The sequence below is a fragment of the Salvia splendens genome, chromosome 9, assembly GCF_004379255.2.
Source record: "Salvia splendens isolate huo1 chromosome 9, SspV2, whole genome shotgun sequence".
Lineage (NCBI taxonomy): Eukaryota > Viridiplantae > Streptophyta > Magnoliopsida > Lamiales > Lamiaceae > Salvia > Salvia splendens.
In genome coordinates, this window is record NC_056040.1 from 18,049,664 (window position 1) to 18,068,117 (window position 18,454).

An 18,454-nucleotide genomic window follows, 5' to 3' on the forward strand; every position below is an offset into this window, starting at 1 on the left:
CCGCGCCAGTGTGGGCGATATTCTAAATAAAATAAAAAAATAACGTACATAATCTCCTAGTAATTAAGTTATCGCTCAATTGTGGAACATTCTCCACAAACCACAATTACCAAGCTCGTTATTCGAATCTATCTTTAATTTGTTGTAGCCACCCATAAATGACGAACATGATCTATGTGTGATCAGAAAATACAGATAGCTATTACACCACAAAATCTCATAATACAACAAAAAGAGAAAAAAAATTTGAACTAAGATGAAATATCATTCACTACTTTTTGCACAATATAATAATTAAGATGTGATTGAGCTAATTGATATTTTTGAATCATATGTAGTCCATTGAAGTCAGAATATTCATAATGGTGTGGAATCTAGCATTAGATTTTGATGACAGATAATACGGTTCATTCATTTTATTTTCATTTGCTGCATGTTCTTTAAATATTTACTCGTCTTATTTATTTGCTAATAATTTCATTTAAATCTGGTAATGTGTACACCTTTAATATGGTTATAATATACTAATACCAATTAAATTAACACTATTTGGAGGTGGGCCCATAAAGTAAATTAAAAGAGTATGAAAAAATATTTTCATAATTTGATATGGACTATTTCTATGGGACCGATGAAAAAAGAAATTCAATTTATTTCTATAAGACTAAGATAATATATGTTATACCTAAAAACTAATTATATTTGTGATGATTAGTATTAGTAATACCTAAAAACTAATTCTATTTGAATATGTTAATTGGCCGTATATAATATAATTTTTACGTTAATTAAAGAATTTAATTTTGAATTTTCGATTTTTATGGATATACTGTGCAATTTCGATTTTTTGGGTTTGGTTTTTTTAGTTTGGGTTTTAGTTTTTGTAGTTTGAATTTCAGTTTTTAGAATTATTTGGGATATATTTATGAAATTTCGGTTTGTCTATTTAGATCGATTTTTATAGTTCGGATATCACTTTTTCTGGTTCAATCTTTTGGATGATTCGGTTTCATTTTTACAAAATTTCAAATTTTCTATTCAATTCGAAGACAAACCCGAACAGAAAACCGATTCGATTTTCATTTTTATTTTTAATTGAATAATTTTTCTAACTGTCTGTTGTAAGACTCTGCCAACATAATTTATTTTAAATTGAATAATTTTTCAATTAATTAACGATGTTCCCGAAATTCCAATAAGAGTCTATTCTTAAGTTCTCATGTTATTTTCTTGACTCTCAAGTCTTAGCCAATGATCTGGTTGTGGACTGCTACTTTTCACTCATTCTTGTTTATTGATATCAAGTACTCTTTCCATCCTAAAGAAAATATGTATCACAAAATTAATACACAATTGGTAAGTAAAAGAGAGCAAGAGAAGGATGGTTAAAGTAGTCTTAGTGGATGGTGAGCCCGCATTATTATTAGCGTTTAATGAGTTGTAATGATGGTCATTATGGTATAAGTTCTAAATAACTTGATATATATGGGTAATGAGTTTGAGACAACTTTTCCATAAATGGAAATGCACATATTTTTGTGGGACGGATAAAATTAAAAAGTTACATATTTTTATGGGATGGACAAAATTAAAAAGTTACATATTTTTATGAGACGGAAGGAGTATTTGAAAACTTTCATTTTTCTTGTTACAGAACATACTACTAAGTAAGATTAAATCTACTATTCATACTATAAGGAATTAAATAATTAATGTATCTTTGGACTTTGGGGATGACCTAGTAGATCATCATCTCAAGTTAGAAACTATATACATATTCAAGTGATTCGATTCATTGGTGGGGGCTTATACATAATAATTTCCGTAAAATTAGAATAAATTTGAAAATCCTACAACGGTTAAAGTAGGGATGTCAATCGGGTCGGCCCATCGGGTTTCGGGCCGGCCCTACTCGGGTTGCGGGTCAATCGGGTGCGGGCTAATCGGGTTGTGAATTTTTTCGGGTTGTAAAATTTCAACCCTAACCCTAAAAGTTCGGGTTTCGGGCTAGCCCAGCGGGTTAATCGGGTTGCTACCGATAAGATTTACATGCAATCAATCCAATAAATAACGATGAAAATTAGTTATATTCATAAAATGTAAAATATTTAATTATGATACATTTGAGATATATGGTCAAACTCAATCATAAACATGATCAAATACTAATATTTGAGATATTTCGAGAAATTTTAATGCATGTTGTAGAAATTTAAATATTTTTTAAGTGAATTTGAAGTTTTTAATTTATTTATCAATTATTATATTAATAAAAATTCAATATATAATTTGTATATTTAATATAAAATTGAAAGTTATTTTTTTAGTTATCTATATTATAAAATTAATCAATAAAATGTCGAATTATGAGTAAAAAATAGAATAATAGAAATTTTATCGGGTTTTCGGGCCAGCCCATCGGGTTTTCGGGTCTAGCCCTAACGGGTCGCGGGTTAATCGGATGCGGGCTAATCGGGTTTTAATTTTATCGGGCTAGAAATTTCCAGCCCTAACCCTATAAATTTGGCGGGCTATTCGGGTCAGCCCACGGGTTGCGGGCTACATTGACATCCCTAGGTTAAAGTAAATGTGTCTTGTTTGTCTATAACTATGATGAGGCCAAAGAAATTTTGTTTATTTTTTGATGATGATTGTGATAGTCATTATTACTAAATATAGTGGTAAAGTATATGATTATGTTTCCTGATTTTAGTCCGCGACAAAAGTTTCAAGAAAAAAAGCGAAAACAGATGTAAAATGATTAAGGAATTAACAGGGATCTTCTATGTCTAGATAGTACGTCCTCACAAATTAATAATAATGATTCATGATCATATGTTTCTAATTATGATGCAAATTTTTGTCTAATTATATATATTTTTCCTTGCCAAAACACATCCTTAAGTCCTTGTAATTTGATTGTTTATTTCACTAGGTCCTTATACATTTTTTTCGTTTTAGTAAGTCCTTATACTTTTATATTCGATATATTACAATCCTTATTTAACGGAACCGTTAACTTTTCCGTTATAAAATAACACATTATATGTTAATTATTTGAATATATTCCACCTAATATCCAAGTTGGAAAATATGAACATAACATTAAAAAAAAGATCTGTCGTCCGCTCCTACACCCAGATCCGCCGCCCCCACGGCTTCTCCATCCTTGTCACCGGCGCCGCCGGTTTCGTCAGCTCCCAAATATATCATTGGAACCAAATATAAATTAATATTCGAACTTCAAATAATCAAACAACAAATTTCTTTTAACGATTTGAAATTCTTTAGTTTTTTTATTTTTGTTTTTATCTTTTTGTTATATTTATGTTATGTTCATATTTTCCAACTAGGATATTAGGTGAAATATATTTAAATAATTAACCTATGATGTGTTATTTTATAACGGAAAAGTTAACGGTTTCGTTAAATAAGGATTGAAATATATCAAATATAAAAGTACAACGACTTACTAAAACGAAAAAATTGTATAAGGAACTAGTAAAATAAACAATCAAAGTACAAGGACTTAGGGATGTGTTTTGCCTATTTTCCTTTATTGTTGTTATGATAAACTCAATCAAGGATGCATCTGGATTTCGAATTCAAATCATAAATCTACAATGCAATATCCTAATTTTTAAAAACTGAAAATGTAATATACCTAATGATATTAATTAATTACTTATAGTAGTTGTGAAGCCACTTTGGGTGTTGAGGGTGACTTTTTTTTTTTTTTGCTTTGAGCCATCAAATTTACATCCCATGTGGCTTTTGGCCCACACACAGTATTAATAATTTGATGTTTCTAATTTTATTTTTGTAAAAAGCTTCTTCATGAAACATTGCAAAATATATTAAATGCTAATTTATGATAATTTTATGACAACTATGATGTCAAGTTGCCAGGAAATCGGGTTGTTGAAGATTTCGTAATTAATGGAAAATCTATAAGAGGGTGAAGGGTGTAGAAAATTCCAAAGTGTGTAAGAAGTGGTAATGTATTAGCATGTGAAAGAAATGAGCAGAGGTTTGTTATGGTCATTTTCAAGTAAGATTAATTATATCTGTTTCACTTGTGCGCTTCACGTGAATACCACGTGGGAGGCCCCTCGCTCTCTACACATTCCACACATGCTTAATAAAGCCGCCTACCAATAAATTTGGCTTTTAATCAATCATAGTCATACTATTTCAAATCTCTAATCTCTATCCCTCTCTCACACACGCCAACATATTTAAGAAAATTATATTTAATATATTAAATAGAGATCAAATAAATTTACAAATAATATAAAGGGAAAGAGTAGAGAACGTAAAATATGAGAGAAAATAAAATAAATAAATTTAAATGTTATTTTTATAAAAAAAAAGTGACTCAAACAACTTGGGACAACTTAAAATGGAATACGACTCAATTCAAATAACCTGGGACGGAATGAATATTATTATACATTAGGGGTCTCTACATTCAACACATGTGACAAGGGACATAAATAAAGAAGACATGTTCAATTGAAAACGGTTTAATTTTATTGAAAATTGAAAATGAATTATTGAGTGAAATTCGAACAAAAGATTTTGTAATTTTGTACGTATCACTTTTAAACTGGCCGCCAAATTTCATTTCTTTTATTGGAGATAATGACCCTTATATAATTACGTTCAAATATTCATTTTTCTAAATAGGTTAGTGTTATTATAAAAATAATAACTACTAAGTTATACTAATATTAATATAGATATAATTAGTATGTCTAAAAATTCAATCGTTTTGCATTTAAATAGAATTGTGTATATTAATACTACCAGCTACATTTTCTTCTCTTCTTTTTTCTTTCGAGCTTATTTATTTTAGTTTATGGCCCAATTTATAATGTCAGGCACAATAAGCACGATATGGGCTTGACATATTTTTAGCACAAAGATTTGGGCCTTTGATTAAATTATACTTCATGGTGGTGTTCGGTTTCCTAGATAAAATAATACCAAGATATAATCTATATAGGATTGAATAGTGAGATTAATTTAGTCATAGGGGGTTAGCTATGATTAATTATCCCATAATTATCCATCTAGGATTGAGTTATCTCATGAACCAAACACTACATATTTAATCTCGAGATATAATCTTGCAAACCGAACACCCCCCATGTGTATTAACAGGACTTAGTCACATATGTGTTGTTCGGTTACTATGACTTATTATCATACAATAACAAAACTTATCTTTTAAATACTCAAAAATTGAAATGCAATTATTTGCATTGGAAAGTTCTATAAAATAAAAACAATTTAGGACACAAAAAAGGCGTCCATAAATTAAGGACAAATTAACTTAATCTTTTATTTTTTCAGAACGCTTTCATTTGCGTCCTCTAATTTTAGTTGGGACACCAACAATCAGAACGTTTTATGAAGCATTGGTGGCGTATCTAGAAACACAAATTAGCATCCTTAATCGTATTAAAAAATGCCCTTAACAATTTTCTTGTTTTAGTGATATAACTATCCATCTAGAATTAAGTTATAAAATTATTATAGCTATAATGAAATAACTATGACTCATTATCATATGATATTATGCACCTAGGATTAAGTTGTGAAATTCAATCTCATGAACCAAACATAATGGTGTCGTTCAGTTACTATGACTCATTGTTATATGATTATCATCAAGAATTAAGTTGTGAGATTATTTTAGTTGAAGTGAGGTGGCTATGACTCATTATCATATGATTATTCATCTAAGTTAAACTTGTGAGATTCAATCTCATGACCCATGCTTACATATATAATCATGAGATATAATCTTACAAGCCAAACATCCCATGAGATATAATCTTTCAACCGGACGACAACGTAATATATTGTTTAATTTGATGGACCCAGTCTCTCACGGTATTGCATCTTAGGATTAGCCATGAATCCTGGCGTCCTCCTATGACAAAATTAATCTTGGATCATAATATTAGAAATTTTAATCTCAAGTATTTAAACATCGCACCATTTCATATATCGACTTAGAAAGTGTTAATGCAGCTCGGAGGCGCGACCTTTAAACCACTGACTCCCCGATTGCACCATTGCAAAATGCCTAATCACAAGGGGCAAGACTGTTTGCTATGTGTCACAACATATATAGCTATGGAAATGATCGAAAGTTGCTGCTGAAAGTCACCTACAACAAGACCATAATAATCTACTCCGAGTTCATGCTGGTAAAATTCAATTCGGATTTATACTGCCAAGTTCAGATGATACATTCAGTATCTCAATCGTGATACCCCAAGGCGTCGTATTAATGATCTAAATTTACTCGAAAGACACTTCTTTGAGGGCCAGTGATCAGTAACTCACCTCCAGTATCCATCTCTTGACTACGAGGTTTCAACTGCAGCAGTAGGCTTCAGCTTCTTTGGCGGAGGATTGCCTCCGGATATCATCACATAGGCATAGAACAACAGCATTGCAGCACTAAGGTGTTCAAAACAACAAGCGATGATCATCACAAACTAGAATTAGAAGAGGTAGATTATTATTTAGTACAAGCATGATAGTGCATTACCTAATGACGACATTGAAGGCTGCCGGGAAGAATTTGTTTGTCTGCGAGAAAATACAAGATGCCACGGTTAAATTGCTGAACATGATATGCAGAACGGAAGTAAAGAGCTTGATCGTGTTAAGCATTACCAATGTATAGGCCCGAGAATGCTTAAGTAGGAGGGCAAGCGAGAGTACTGCAAGCCAGAGATTGGGATGATTAAAGTTATGCAACCACAAAATAAAGGATAAGAAAGAACACAAATTTTTTAAAAAAACAAAACCTTCCTATCTCCATATTAAACAAGATAGATTCCATGACAAATCACAAGTATAATTAGGGATAATAGCCTGTAAATTACTTCACTTTAACCAAATTCTGGGTTTGCACCAACTTATAAATCTGGTTTTTCCTAACGAGATCAGATTCTGGTCAAATTTTTACCCTCGCGCACATTTTAGTTGACCAATGATGTTTTGGTGATTAACGTATTTGGCCATCTCACTTTTAGCATTAATTTGGGTAGGAAAATCGTTACCAAAATCAAATGTACTTACAAAATAGGAATTTGGTCACATAGTAAACTACAGGTCTTACTGTAAATTAACAGCAAAAGAGAGAAAAAACTATTGATTCCATTTTAGACATGTGATTGTATCAACATACCAGAAGAGAAAAAAACTATCCATTTCTAGAGAAGAAAGTAATCACCTGCTTGACCTAGTATAAATGGAAAGCTCGGTTTCCCTTGTTTCCACACCTTCAAGCTCAGCGTGCTAAGCGCAAGCAGGGCACCTCCATAGAGCACACCAGACATCAGAGTACGAGGGTTTCTTGAAACCAGAAAGCCAACGAGACCCCCAGAAAAGACTAGTCCACCTGGCTTCAAAACAATCAACTTAGAGCAACAAAAGACTCAATATCACACAACTTAGATAAGTAAACAGATCAAAAAGTAAAAAAAAAAAAGCATGCAGTTCTTCATTGAGGAGGGAGACCAAGATCAAGACATCAACTGACCGAAGGGAATTCCAAAACAGAAGTCGTGAATCATTGCTGCCCTCTTTGGTTGGGTGACTGCACTTTCCTGCTCATCTATTGCTCCTCCGGCAACAGAACTATCAGCAGCAGAATGCGGCTGCACCGAGCTTCCATTATAGGACGCTGATGCATCTTCCACATAACTCGGAGTATTATTCTCTAATTGGGATAATTTTGAGCCGTGCCCATCACTGTTCATAACATTTATAACCTAAAAAAAGATAGCATTAACTTGCATCATTTTCAGCATATTATGATTAGCAAAAACCAATAAAACTAGAAGTTCCACACAGAAAAATGGATATGTCTTAGGCATTTCAATTCAGAAAACTCACAATGATGATAACAATAACAGTAATAATAATAATAGAAAATCTTTAATACCAATTTATCTGATCTATTCAACATTTTTAATCATAAACCAAGCCTTCAGATCGAAGTAAAATCGATTCTTAAACTAAATCAAGTCCAATTCAGCTAAACTATAAAAAGAAGTCCAATTAACCTAAACCCTTTCAAAGAAGCAGTAACTGTTCAATCAATACAAAAATTGGGATAAATCAAAATTCAATTTCACCAAACCCTACCCATGGTTGAACTTATATCAGCTAATCAAGACAAAATTTCTACTCTATTCAATGTTAATATTGATTTAAGAAACGAAACCGCGAGCAATAGGGATCAAAATTGTACCTTTATGGGACGAAATTTCGTGGGGAAGAGATGCAATCTCTGGTGGAGATGCGAACGGCGGCTGTCAACTACGGCAGAGAAGCACGAGAGCTGAGAGATCGACGACGACATGGTTCTCGATATGCGATTGCCAGAATTTTGATTAAATTTGCTGATGTGATTTATGTTGAATATTGTGAAGATCCAGTCGATAAAATGGAAAAAATCATTAAGAGCATCTCCAATAACCGGCGTCACCACCGCGGCGCCGATTTTTCGCCCACGCCGGTTTGAAGCCGAACCATTGGAACCGGCGTGGGCGAAATCGGCGTCAAAATCGGCGTCGTCATGCCGATTCCCGCGCTGACGCCGGTTCCGACGCCGATCCTCACGGGCGCCATTGTGCGTCCCGGATCGGCGCCAAACCGGCGTCGGATTTAATTTTTTTTTTTTTTTCGAAAACACTATATATACGTGCGTTGAACCTCATTTTCATTCGCATCACTTGTTTTAACGAGTACTATCTCTCTACCTTACTTTCTGTACAAGATCAATAACGAGCAATGGAGAACAAGTACGAAGGTACTCCAGTTAATCCCGGGGATGGTCTCAGACTCCCCCGCCTCCCGGTGTAGGGTCTCAGACGCCCCCGACTCCCGGGGCAGGGTCCCATACTTCCCCGGCTCCTGGGGGAGGTGGTTGGCCTCCGATGAGCGGGTACTACAACATGTACCCGTGGCAGCATATGATTCTGGGGTGGGCACCCGGCATGCAGCCACCGGCGCAGCAGATGATGCCACCGGCGCAACAGATGATTCCCCCGGCGCAGGGGACGCACGGGGGGGGACAACGCCTATCGGCCGACTTTTGATTTTTCCACCGGTTCTTCGCACACATCGACCCCAACGGATGCACAGTATACGGAGACCTTCTCCTTAGCGGACTTGGGTTTTGATATTAACGAGGTTTCGGAAACTCTCATTCAAAGCCAGGGAGTAGGGCCGGGTAAGAAGAAGGGCAAGGCGAAGAAGGTCGGCGAGTCGTCGCAGCCCCAAGCCGAAATCCGGGGCCGGAGGAAAGTGGACAGACGCGGAGAACGTTTGCGGTTGCCAAGGCGTGGGTGAGTGTCTGCGACGATCCTCTGGTTTCGAACAACCAGAGGATCGTCAACTTGTGGGCCAAGATAGCCGCAGCCTACAGGGCATTTTGCCCTGAAGGGAGACCGTGCACCGGGGAGGAGGTCCGGAAGTGCTGGGACCGAATCAGGGCTGGCGTCTCTCGATTTTCGGGTTTGTACGCCAACGCCCTCCGCATGCAGACCAGTGGCCAAACAGAGGAAGACTGCAGGAGGATTGCGGAGAGAGCCTACCCCGATCCGGATAAGAAGTACTATGAGTTCACCTACTGGAACTGCTACGTTGTGCTCAACGAGTCGGAGAAATTCCGGGCAGGCGTCGACGCTGGCTGGCCGAAAGAGGCAGAGACTGAACTATACCGGAGATTATAGCGGCAGCAGCGGTGGTTCGTCAGACCTCCCTGAGACGGCCTAGGAGGTCCCGACTCCTCGGTCGTTCGGTCGCCGACCTCGCCCGGTTGGGCAAAGGCGGGCGCAGCAGGTTGCGAGGGGGGGCACCCCGAGTTCCCAGGACGTCCATTCGGCATCCCCCCTCGGCAGGTCTACCGAGGAGCTCAAATTCTTCGCGCGCCAACAAACGCGCGCTCAAATGGTGAAGACCTTAGCCGACTTCCAAGCGGCGGTGGACCCCGAGGTGAAGGATTTTCTTCGTGTATTGCTCCAGAGCCAGCGTGAAGAATTGGAGGCGATGAGGAAGGACACCGGCGGGAATAGCCGCGGCGTAGGTGGCGACGGAGGCGGGCGGCGACGACGGTGAAGAAGCGCTGGGCGACGACGGAGACGAGGACGGCGACGATGAGTGATTTTGTTTTACTTTTTTAAATTAATGTACTTTTTAATTTTTGTACTTTTTTTATATTATTGTACTTTTTTTTAAAAGTAATGTACTTTTGAAATTTTAATATTATTATTCGAATTTTCCGTATTTGTCTCGTAAATTAAATTCCGTATGTTGATACAAGTGTAAATTAAATTATATAATTGTTATTAGTGATGTTGATAGGTAGTGTGAAGGTTATGTGAGGGCTATTTGATGTCCAGTTGATGTGGCAAGCTGATGTGGCAGGAGAATTGTAGTGCTGATGATGTGGCAGTGTGAAGGTTATTTGATGGCTATTTGACGTTCATGCTTATTGGAGATGCTCTAAGGAGATGATTGAAATTAGTCAACTGAAAATGTTTTTTTTAATAAAAAATAGTACTTCGGCAGAAATTAAATGAATTCGGCGAATTAAAACGTAGTGGGCCCATGTTGTTTGCATTTAAACAAAATAATTTACAAGTTTTCTTTTAGTTCGATTTTACGTATACTAGTATTACGCTAGGCACATATTAATATATTTTTAAAACATTAATTTTCAATTTTAAATTAATTAAATAAAATTAGAATCAATATTAACAACGGACAATATACTAACAATTTTAGTTATATGAGAATAAAAAATCTATACAAATTAAAATTGAAGCATAATAAATTTAAAACAAATCGCATAATATAACGTTTAAACATTAAATATAAAAATCTATTACTACAATAAAGAATTAAACACAATGGATAATTACTCATCATTTTTAAAACTTCTTTATACACTACATAAATTTTAAAATTAAAATCAATCTCATAATTAAAAACTAAAATCTTCCATTCTTCACAATTCGTCACTCTTCAACAGAACTCATAGGTAAAATAACTCGTTTCTCATCTTTAAAGCTACCTGCCTCACCTAAAACTTAATAAGGAACAAAATCAATTTGCAATGCACAAAAACAATAATCAACATGTATTAAAACGATCATTCGTAGAGCAAAACATAAGATGGGACCCATGAAAGTACAAATCGAACAATTCACACCACATGCATTCGATGAAAGGACAAAAAATATTTTTATTTAGAATTCTAATCAAACGTTTAAACCAAATTTAAATGACATAGTAAAACCTCCCACTCACTCCACTTAATCACACGTGACATAGTAAAACCTCCCACTCACTCCACTTAATCACACTTTTAATGACCTTTAAATTATATATATTTAATTTAATACTGTATAATTTTAAAAATTAAATGACAATCTTATAAATTTCTTCAAAACTCCCCTTTTATATATTGTATAGGCTGCAAACTATTATAAAATCAAATTTGAATTATTAAATTTTAAGATTTGATATCTAGATGTTATATACTGGTAAAATACTTTGTAAGTATTTTTTTAGTTCGGTCATATCAGGGAATTACAAAATAAAATTTTGACTACAAACAATTGACATCAAATCTTGAAATTTAATGGCTCAAATTTTATTTTGTTTGCAAAAAAGATGTAGTTTGAAATAGTTCGACCTCGCGTGTATCATTAGACTAAATATTATTCCCATGTTTTATTAGTATTGAAGTATTTCTTTTAAGTACGTAGATTAATAAATAAATTTGAAGAGTTAAATAAAGCGGGAAGAAAGTAGAAGAGAGATGAAGTAGGAAAGTTGTGAGAGAATAAAGTAGGAGAGCGATAAAAAGTAGAGAGTAAAATAAGAGGGAGAATAAAATTAGAGAAATGAAGTGTGTTGTATTTTGCCAAAAACAGAAATGATTCATTTGTAATAAAACAATTCAAAAAGAATAGTACTATGTACCAACACTAGTCTTATTTTGTCATTTTGAGATGTCTACATAATATAGTACTCTCTTCGTCCCATTAAAAATGAAACGTTTGCTTTACGGCACGAGATTTTATGTAGTGTTGTTTTGTGAGTTAATGATGAGAGAATAAAGTATGAGAGAAGAAAAAATAGAGATAATGTTGTTTCCATTTTGAAATATTTTTTTTAATAGGACAACCCTAAAAGGAAAACATTTCATTTTAATGGGACAGAAGGAGTACTATCAAGTGTAGAAATGGAAAGTTTATCTCTCGTACTCTACCCACTTTTTCTCTTCTCTCACATACTTTACCTACTTTTTCTTTCTATCCCTTTTACTTTACCTATTTTTTCTCATTCTCTCTTAGAGTATCCATTATAAGGCGGACGTCCCCAATAGCCGCACCCCCTTTTTTGTCCGCCCCAAAAAACAGGTTTCCGCCACTATAGGCGGACACTGCCAATAGCCCCGAAATTTTATAACCAATTTTCATTTTAATTTTTTCCTTTAGTTTTAAAATCATCGGAATTTAAATAATTATAAAACGAGGTAATTGAGACCGAATATTCGTTGTATTGGCAACGGTAAAATTATACAACGAACATTTGAAACAAAATACAAATAAAAACGCCGCCACCGTCTAATCGGTGGTGGAGTCGGATTCCTCCTCTTCTTCTCCGTCTCCCTCGCCACCGCCGGCCGCCGCTGCCCCAGGAGCCTCATCAGCCAAGCGTAGACGGCGCTGGATCCGACATATGAGGTTCAAGTATATATCCTTGATGAACGGGTCGGTTGCGGCCTCGTATTTGCTGCAGACTTCATGCAGTTGTTGCATCAACTGCACATCTAGGTTCTCCCTCAAGACCTCGTCGCAACGCCACTGCCCGAGTCCGCCCCTTCGGACCGGCCGAATCTCGTCGCAATGGGCGTATCCACGCGTGCTGGCGGCGTATCCGGTAAGCCGGAACTGAGCAGACCATCATCGTATCTAGTGCGTCTTGATCTGCGTCAGTGAAAGGAGAGTGGCTGGATTGGAAAGGGGTGTCCGGACGCGGATGGTTAAGGGCGTCGAGGTTGGGTCTGTAATCTCCAAACGCCGAGCGGCTCAGATTCCTCTGCAAAGGTTGGGGCGTGGGAGAAGAGCTCCACGGCTTAGATGGAGGAGGAGTTGGACTCGATGCCCACGACGGGGGAGATTGACTCCAACTCCATGGCTGGACGGAGAGCCGCCATATCCCGATGGCCGAGAAGAATAGCCCCCATATCCCGACGGCTGAGAAGGATATCCGCCATATCCCGACGGCTGGGAAGGATTGCCGACATATCCCGATTCGTGCGAGCCAAGTGATTCGTCGTCTCCACCGTATATTTTTAGAGAGTGAAAGTGTAGATAGTGAATGAATGGAGAGTGTGTGAAAATGGTGTAAATGGATGGTGGAGAAGTGGTATTTATAGGGTTAATTTTCGGGAAAAAAATTGAAGGGGGCGACTGGCGCGCCGATCGCCGACGCACTATAGGCTGGCGCGTCTATAGGTGCGGCGTTGGGCAACCGCCGCATCCTCTCACATATCTCGCCGCTCGCCCTTCCGCCCCGCGGACGTCGCCCCCACTATAAGCCGCCCCGCGATCGCCCCTCCGGAGCTATTGCCGCTGCTATACTATAGTGGATACCCTTACTTTACCAATTTCTCATTAAAAATCATGTCGTCCATAAATGAGACTAATTTTTGTGGACAAATGAAATATGACTTAATTTTCATTTAAATATATACAAAGTATTAAATTTAATTACTACAACACTAATAATAATAGTAAATTTTTTTTGTCAGTTGTCACATTTCTAGACTTCTACAAGCTTATTATTTTTAGGAACTAAAAGTTACCGTCTTGTATATCTTTTTTTTTCGCACGTGCTCAAATCTATATTAGGATTTTTTTTTCAATTTATAATTAGACATCTATTGTTATTTCAGTTACTAGCGTCTTTCCTGACATTTGATTAAAGATTTAGTACTCTCTCCTACCCAAATAGTATATACTATTTTGTTTTTCGTCTATCTCTGGAAAAATATGAATTTTCTAATTTTAAAAAGTTTAAACAACAAATTACCCATACATGTCATTTTATTTACAACTTATATTATAACTTGATTTGAGTATGTTATCATTATTGAGATATCTATGTAACACGTCTCCGATCAATAAGATAGTACTAGCATTTGCATTGGTCCAGTCCAAGTGTTTTGAAAATTGAGCAAAATTGGATTGCACAAGTAATCATGGTGTTTTGAATTTATTTTCCTAGGACAAAATTCAGCATATATTGAAATCAAGTAGCTAGTACTCTTTGTCTCTTCAAGGCACCAACATCTTGCGTAATCTTGCTTTCAAGATAATATCCTTCAGTTTGAGCATGCCAGTATTCAACTCGTACTACTACTCCCTCCGTATTCAAAAAATAAAAACATTTGAAACAGTTCGAGTTTTAATGCACAGTTGGTAAAGTAAATGAGAAGAAATGGTAAAGTAAGAGAGATGAAAGAAAAAATGAGTAAAGTAAGAAAGAGTAAGAGAAAAAGTAGTGAAAGTAGAGTTAATGGATTGTGAGTCTTTATCCTAAATTAGAAAGATTCTAAAGTTACTATTTTTAAAAAATAGATGAAGTATATTTTAAGTGATTTGGGTTAAAAATATAAAATTAAAAACCAAATATAGTTAGTATTTATTTATATTATTGCTACTAATAAGTGTATTCCCTCCATCTTATTAAGATATGCGATTAAATATAAAATAATCAGAAATATTGGTGATTGGATTATAGATTCATGAAGGAATGATATAGACTCGCCCCTCTCCCCGATAGCTTCCGACATCGCCCCTTCCCCTTCCGTTAGCTCCCAATAATATTTATTAGCCCCTTCTGTCTTAGGATCCACTATTGTTGCACCTCTTTATTATGGCTGACGGAGGGAGTACTATTTTAAGTCTTTTCATAGTTTCCATGTTTGGGCTGGGCCTTAGTCTTTGGATCCAATAAAATATCTTGAGTGAAGTACTACTATACTGATTTCGCGCGGCCCATTTATAAAACTGAAATAAACTTTTTATTATTTGGCATGTTAATATCTAACGTTTTTAGTTCTTACCGATTTTATATTCACTAAATATTAGAATATATTTCTGTTTATTTCCTTCTGTTTTTTCTCCTCTCCCCCAAACCGACTAGGTGTACACACATGATATTTTAATGGTACATATTAATACTACTACATATCTAGTTCAGTTATAGATATAGATCGTAAATATTTTATTAGGCACACATTATATCTATATATCTAAATGAATTAATTGTAAGAGAAACTATGCCCTAAATTTTCCGACAGCTGATTTATTTCAAGATCCAATAGTTTGTATTTCCGTTTTGAGGGTGTTTATTTTGCTAAACCGTGAAGCAATTAGAGGCTATTGCTGAAACATGCATAAAACGTATTGAAAACCATAATTTAGTCAAAATTGTACGAATTTGTTGTCCAGTGGCGTATCCAGGACCCGAAAATGGCGGGAGCGGAACTTATATATAAATATTAAATATTTAATTTAATATTATTTTTAATAATAAAATAAATATTATATTAATATTTAAGTAGCACTAGCTTCATTAATAAAATATAAACATGCTTCAGCTTGCAAATATGTATTATTCATTTTAAAATAAAAAAAATATAAATATAAACATGCTTTAGCTTGCAAATATGTATTATTTATTTTAAAATATAAAATTATTGTAAATATATGTACATTTTAAATCACTGTAAATATTATATACAAAAATGATATAAGTAGAGCACTAAATATTTATATTTCAAAAATATTTAAAATGTTTATTTTGTTACATAGAGAATAATTAAGATGCATGGATCAAATTATAAGTACTATAGGATAAAAAAGACTTTAACACAAGATTAAAAATGATTTTAACTAAAGAATAAATATAACAACATAATATATGCAACTTAGTAAAAGTTTAGATTACATAAAGTATTTAAAGGTATTATTTTGATAATAAGAAGAAATATGAATGGATAAAATAAAAAATGAAAAATGAAAAAAATATGTTTTTGTTGAGGATTGAACCCTAGACATCTTAGTTAAAAATCCAACAACCAAACCATTGAACTACTACATTTTATATGACATTTATTGAAAACAAAAATATTTCTACACTCTACGGAGGGGGCGGATATGCTATTTTCGGCTTGATTCAATGAAAAATTTAGGCTCTCCGGACGGTCGGGTAGGGGCGACCGCCCCCACCTGCCCCCTGGATCCGCCACTGTTGTTGTCGATTTAGCACAAACATGGAGTAAATTTTACATGTATAATAAAAGGAACTGATAAAATTAGAATAACCTTTCAAATACAGAAATGGGATTAAGAATGAAAAAGAATGTGAAGTGTAAAAGATATCCATTTATTGAAACAGAAAACTAATTAAAGAAACAGAAATTTTTTGTTGTGTTTTAGGTAGCCTTTATTGAAAAAGAAAACTGATCACACTGTTTCTTGGATTCATTCCTTTTAGTCTGGAAACAACTGTAAAACATTTCTGCCTAACAACTATTTATATAACAATTGTAGACCTTGTAATAGTAATTATACCCAAACAACAAATCTTGTTTTCCATCATTTCATCCCATTGATGTTTCAACACGTGTTTTGTTGAATGCGAACTCAAAATTATGCACCAGAAAAATTAACTTATAAATAAATCTTTTATGATGGCGAATTTATTAGGTATGTTTAAACTCTTGGATTATCCTATCAAGCTAGAATCCCAAAATCTCCAAAGCAAACAACATAAAATTCAAGGAAAAGTTAGAATTTTGTCGCTGCCTTCGTCACCTGCGATAAGCTGTCCAATCCCACAAGATTTTGTCGTTGTTGAAAATTGAAGGAACGAACCCTAAAAATTAAAGTCTAATCTATAGGGTTATAACCTAGCCAGTCCTTTAATACCTAATCCAGTCCTTTTTTTTACTTATTCAACGTTTAATAACTTTCTTTTGATTACTATCCAATGTATGGAAAGTGACAATCCAATGTATGGAAAGTGACTTGAAAATTTTATCGTTTATATTTCGGTTACATTTCGACCTAATACACCACTAGATATTATTCATATTTGTTAAATGCAAATAAGAGCAGTGATCAATAAATAATTAAATACTGGGTCATTTTTGGATAATAGTTAGGTAATTTTCAAATCGATTTAGTTCATGACACAAAGGTCACTATTAGATCGTTTTAGGTCATGCGCCTCGTACGAACTAAAACCATCTTAAAATGACCTTAGTATTTTTAATCTCATCATTCCATTTTTGATCCAACTATCATCCTTCCAACTTCCGTCGAGATGTTTTTATGTCAACTTGAATGTAACATTAGTCTCGTGGTTTAATTTTGCACATCGCCAACCTCATTGTCATCATCATTATTATACTAGTATACTTTGAGTGATATGATGTATTAACAAAACATAGGATTGAATATTTAAAAATACAAGGGAGAAAAAAAAATATAATCAATTAATTATTCAATCCATAAAAATAAATAATAGGCGATTGTGATACGGAGAAACCCCGTATCAATGATAATTGGCGAGAATTCACCGGATATTGAAGGTCCGTTCGCGGGATCCTCCCGTCGAGCAACCGATAAACAAAGACGGAAAAGTAAATTGTAGAAAAATAAAAGACGAAACGATAAAGATAATTATATTTCTTTCATGATTCCTTCAAATGATAACAAAGACTCATATTTATAATACTCCTATGAATAACCTAACTTGGTGAACAAGATAATAAAGATACGGAAAAGATATGGTAATATAATAATAGAGATATGTGAGATATTTTGGAAGATATAATCGTATCAACTCCCCCACGGTTGAAATCCACCTTGTCCTCAAGGTGGGAACCACGAAGCTAACAACGAAGAATCCTCCAGGATCAAAAACATGCTCGCCAAAATTGAGTTTGGAAGGGATTTTCAACTTTCTTTTCTCACCCAAGCACATCCCCAATACTATTAGCCAACGTTTGATTACTTGCCCACTACCAAGTTTGATATAAATTGGATCCCCTCGTTCAAAAGTGGGATCGAACATTGTTCCATCAATCAGCTTTCCCTTGTAGTGTATGTCGACCCTGTGTCATTCGTGAACCTGCAATGGGGCAGCAACTGCGGGAATTATTGATAAGGTATGAATCCTATCGGAGCTATACGACAAGAAGATAGCCGCTGATGGTGGTGACGGGGCAGCAGCCAGCAGCTGCGCTGTTGAAGAGTCGGGAGACAACGACGGTGGTGGTAGTATCAGGACATCAGTGACGGCCAACGGCGTGAGTGTTGAGCTCATCTGG

At 35.1% G+C, this 18,454-nt stretch overlaps 1 protein-coding gene across 1 annotated transcript; it reads right to left on the reverse strand.

Moving 5' to 3' along the window:
• Positions 1-5,991: 5,991 nt before the first annotated feature.
• On the reverse strand, positions 5,992-8,478 carry LOC121749794 (protein FATTY ACID EXPORT 1, chloroplastic-like). The gene is made up of 7 exons (XM_042144430.1): positions 8,282-8,478; positions 7,568-7,799; positions 7,259-7,426; positions 6,697-6,743; positions 6,569-6,609; positions 6,361-6,477; positions 5,992-6,244 (listed from the first exon to the last, which is right to left on the reverse strand). Exons 1-6 carry the CDS (start codon positions 8,390-8,392, stop codon positions 6,381-6,383), a joined length of 696 nt encoding a protein of 231 aa, XP_042000364.1. The 5' UTR covers positions 8,393-8,478; the 3' UTR covers positions 5,992-6,244; positions 6,361-6,380.
• Positions 8,479-18,454: the final 9,976 nt, after the last annotated feature.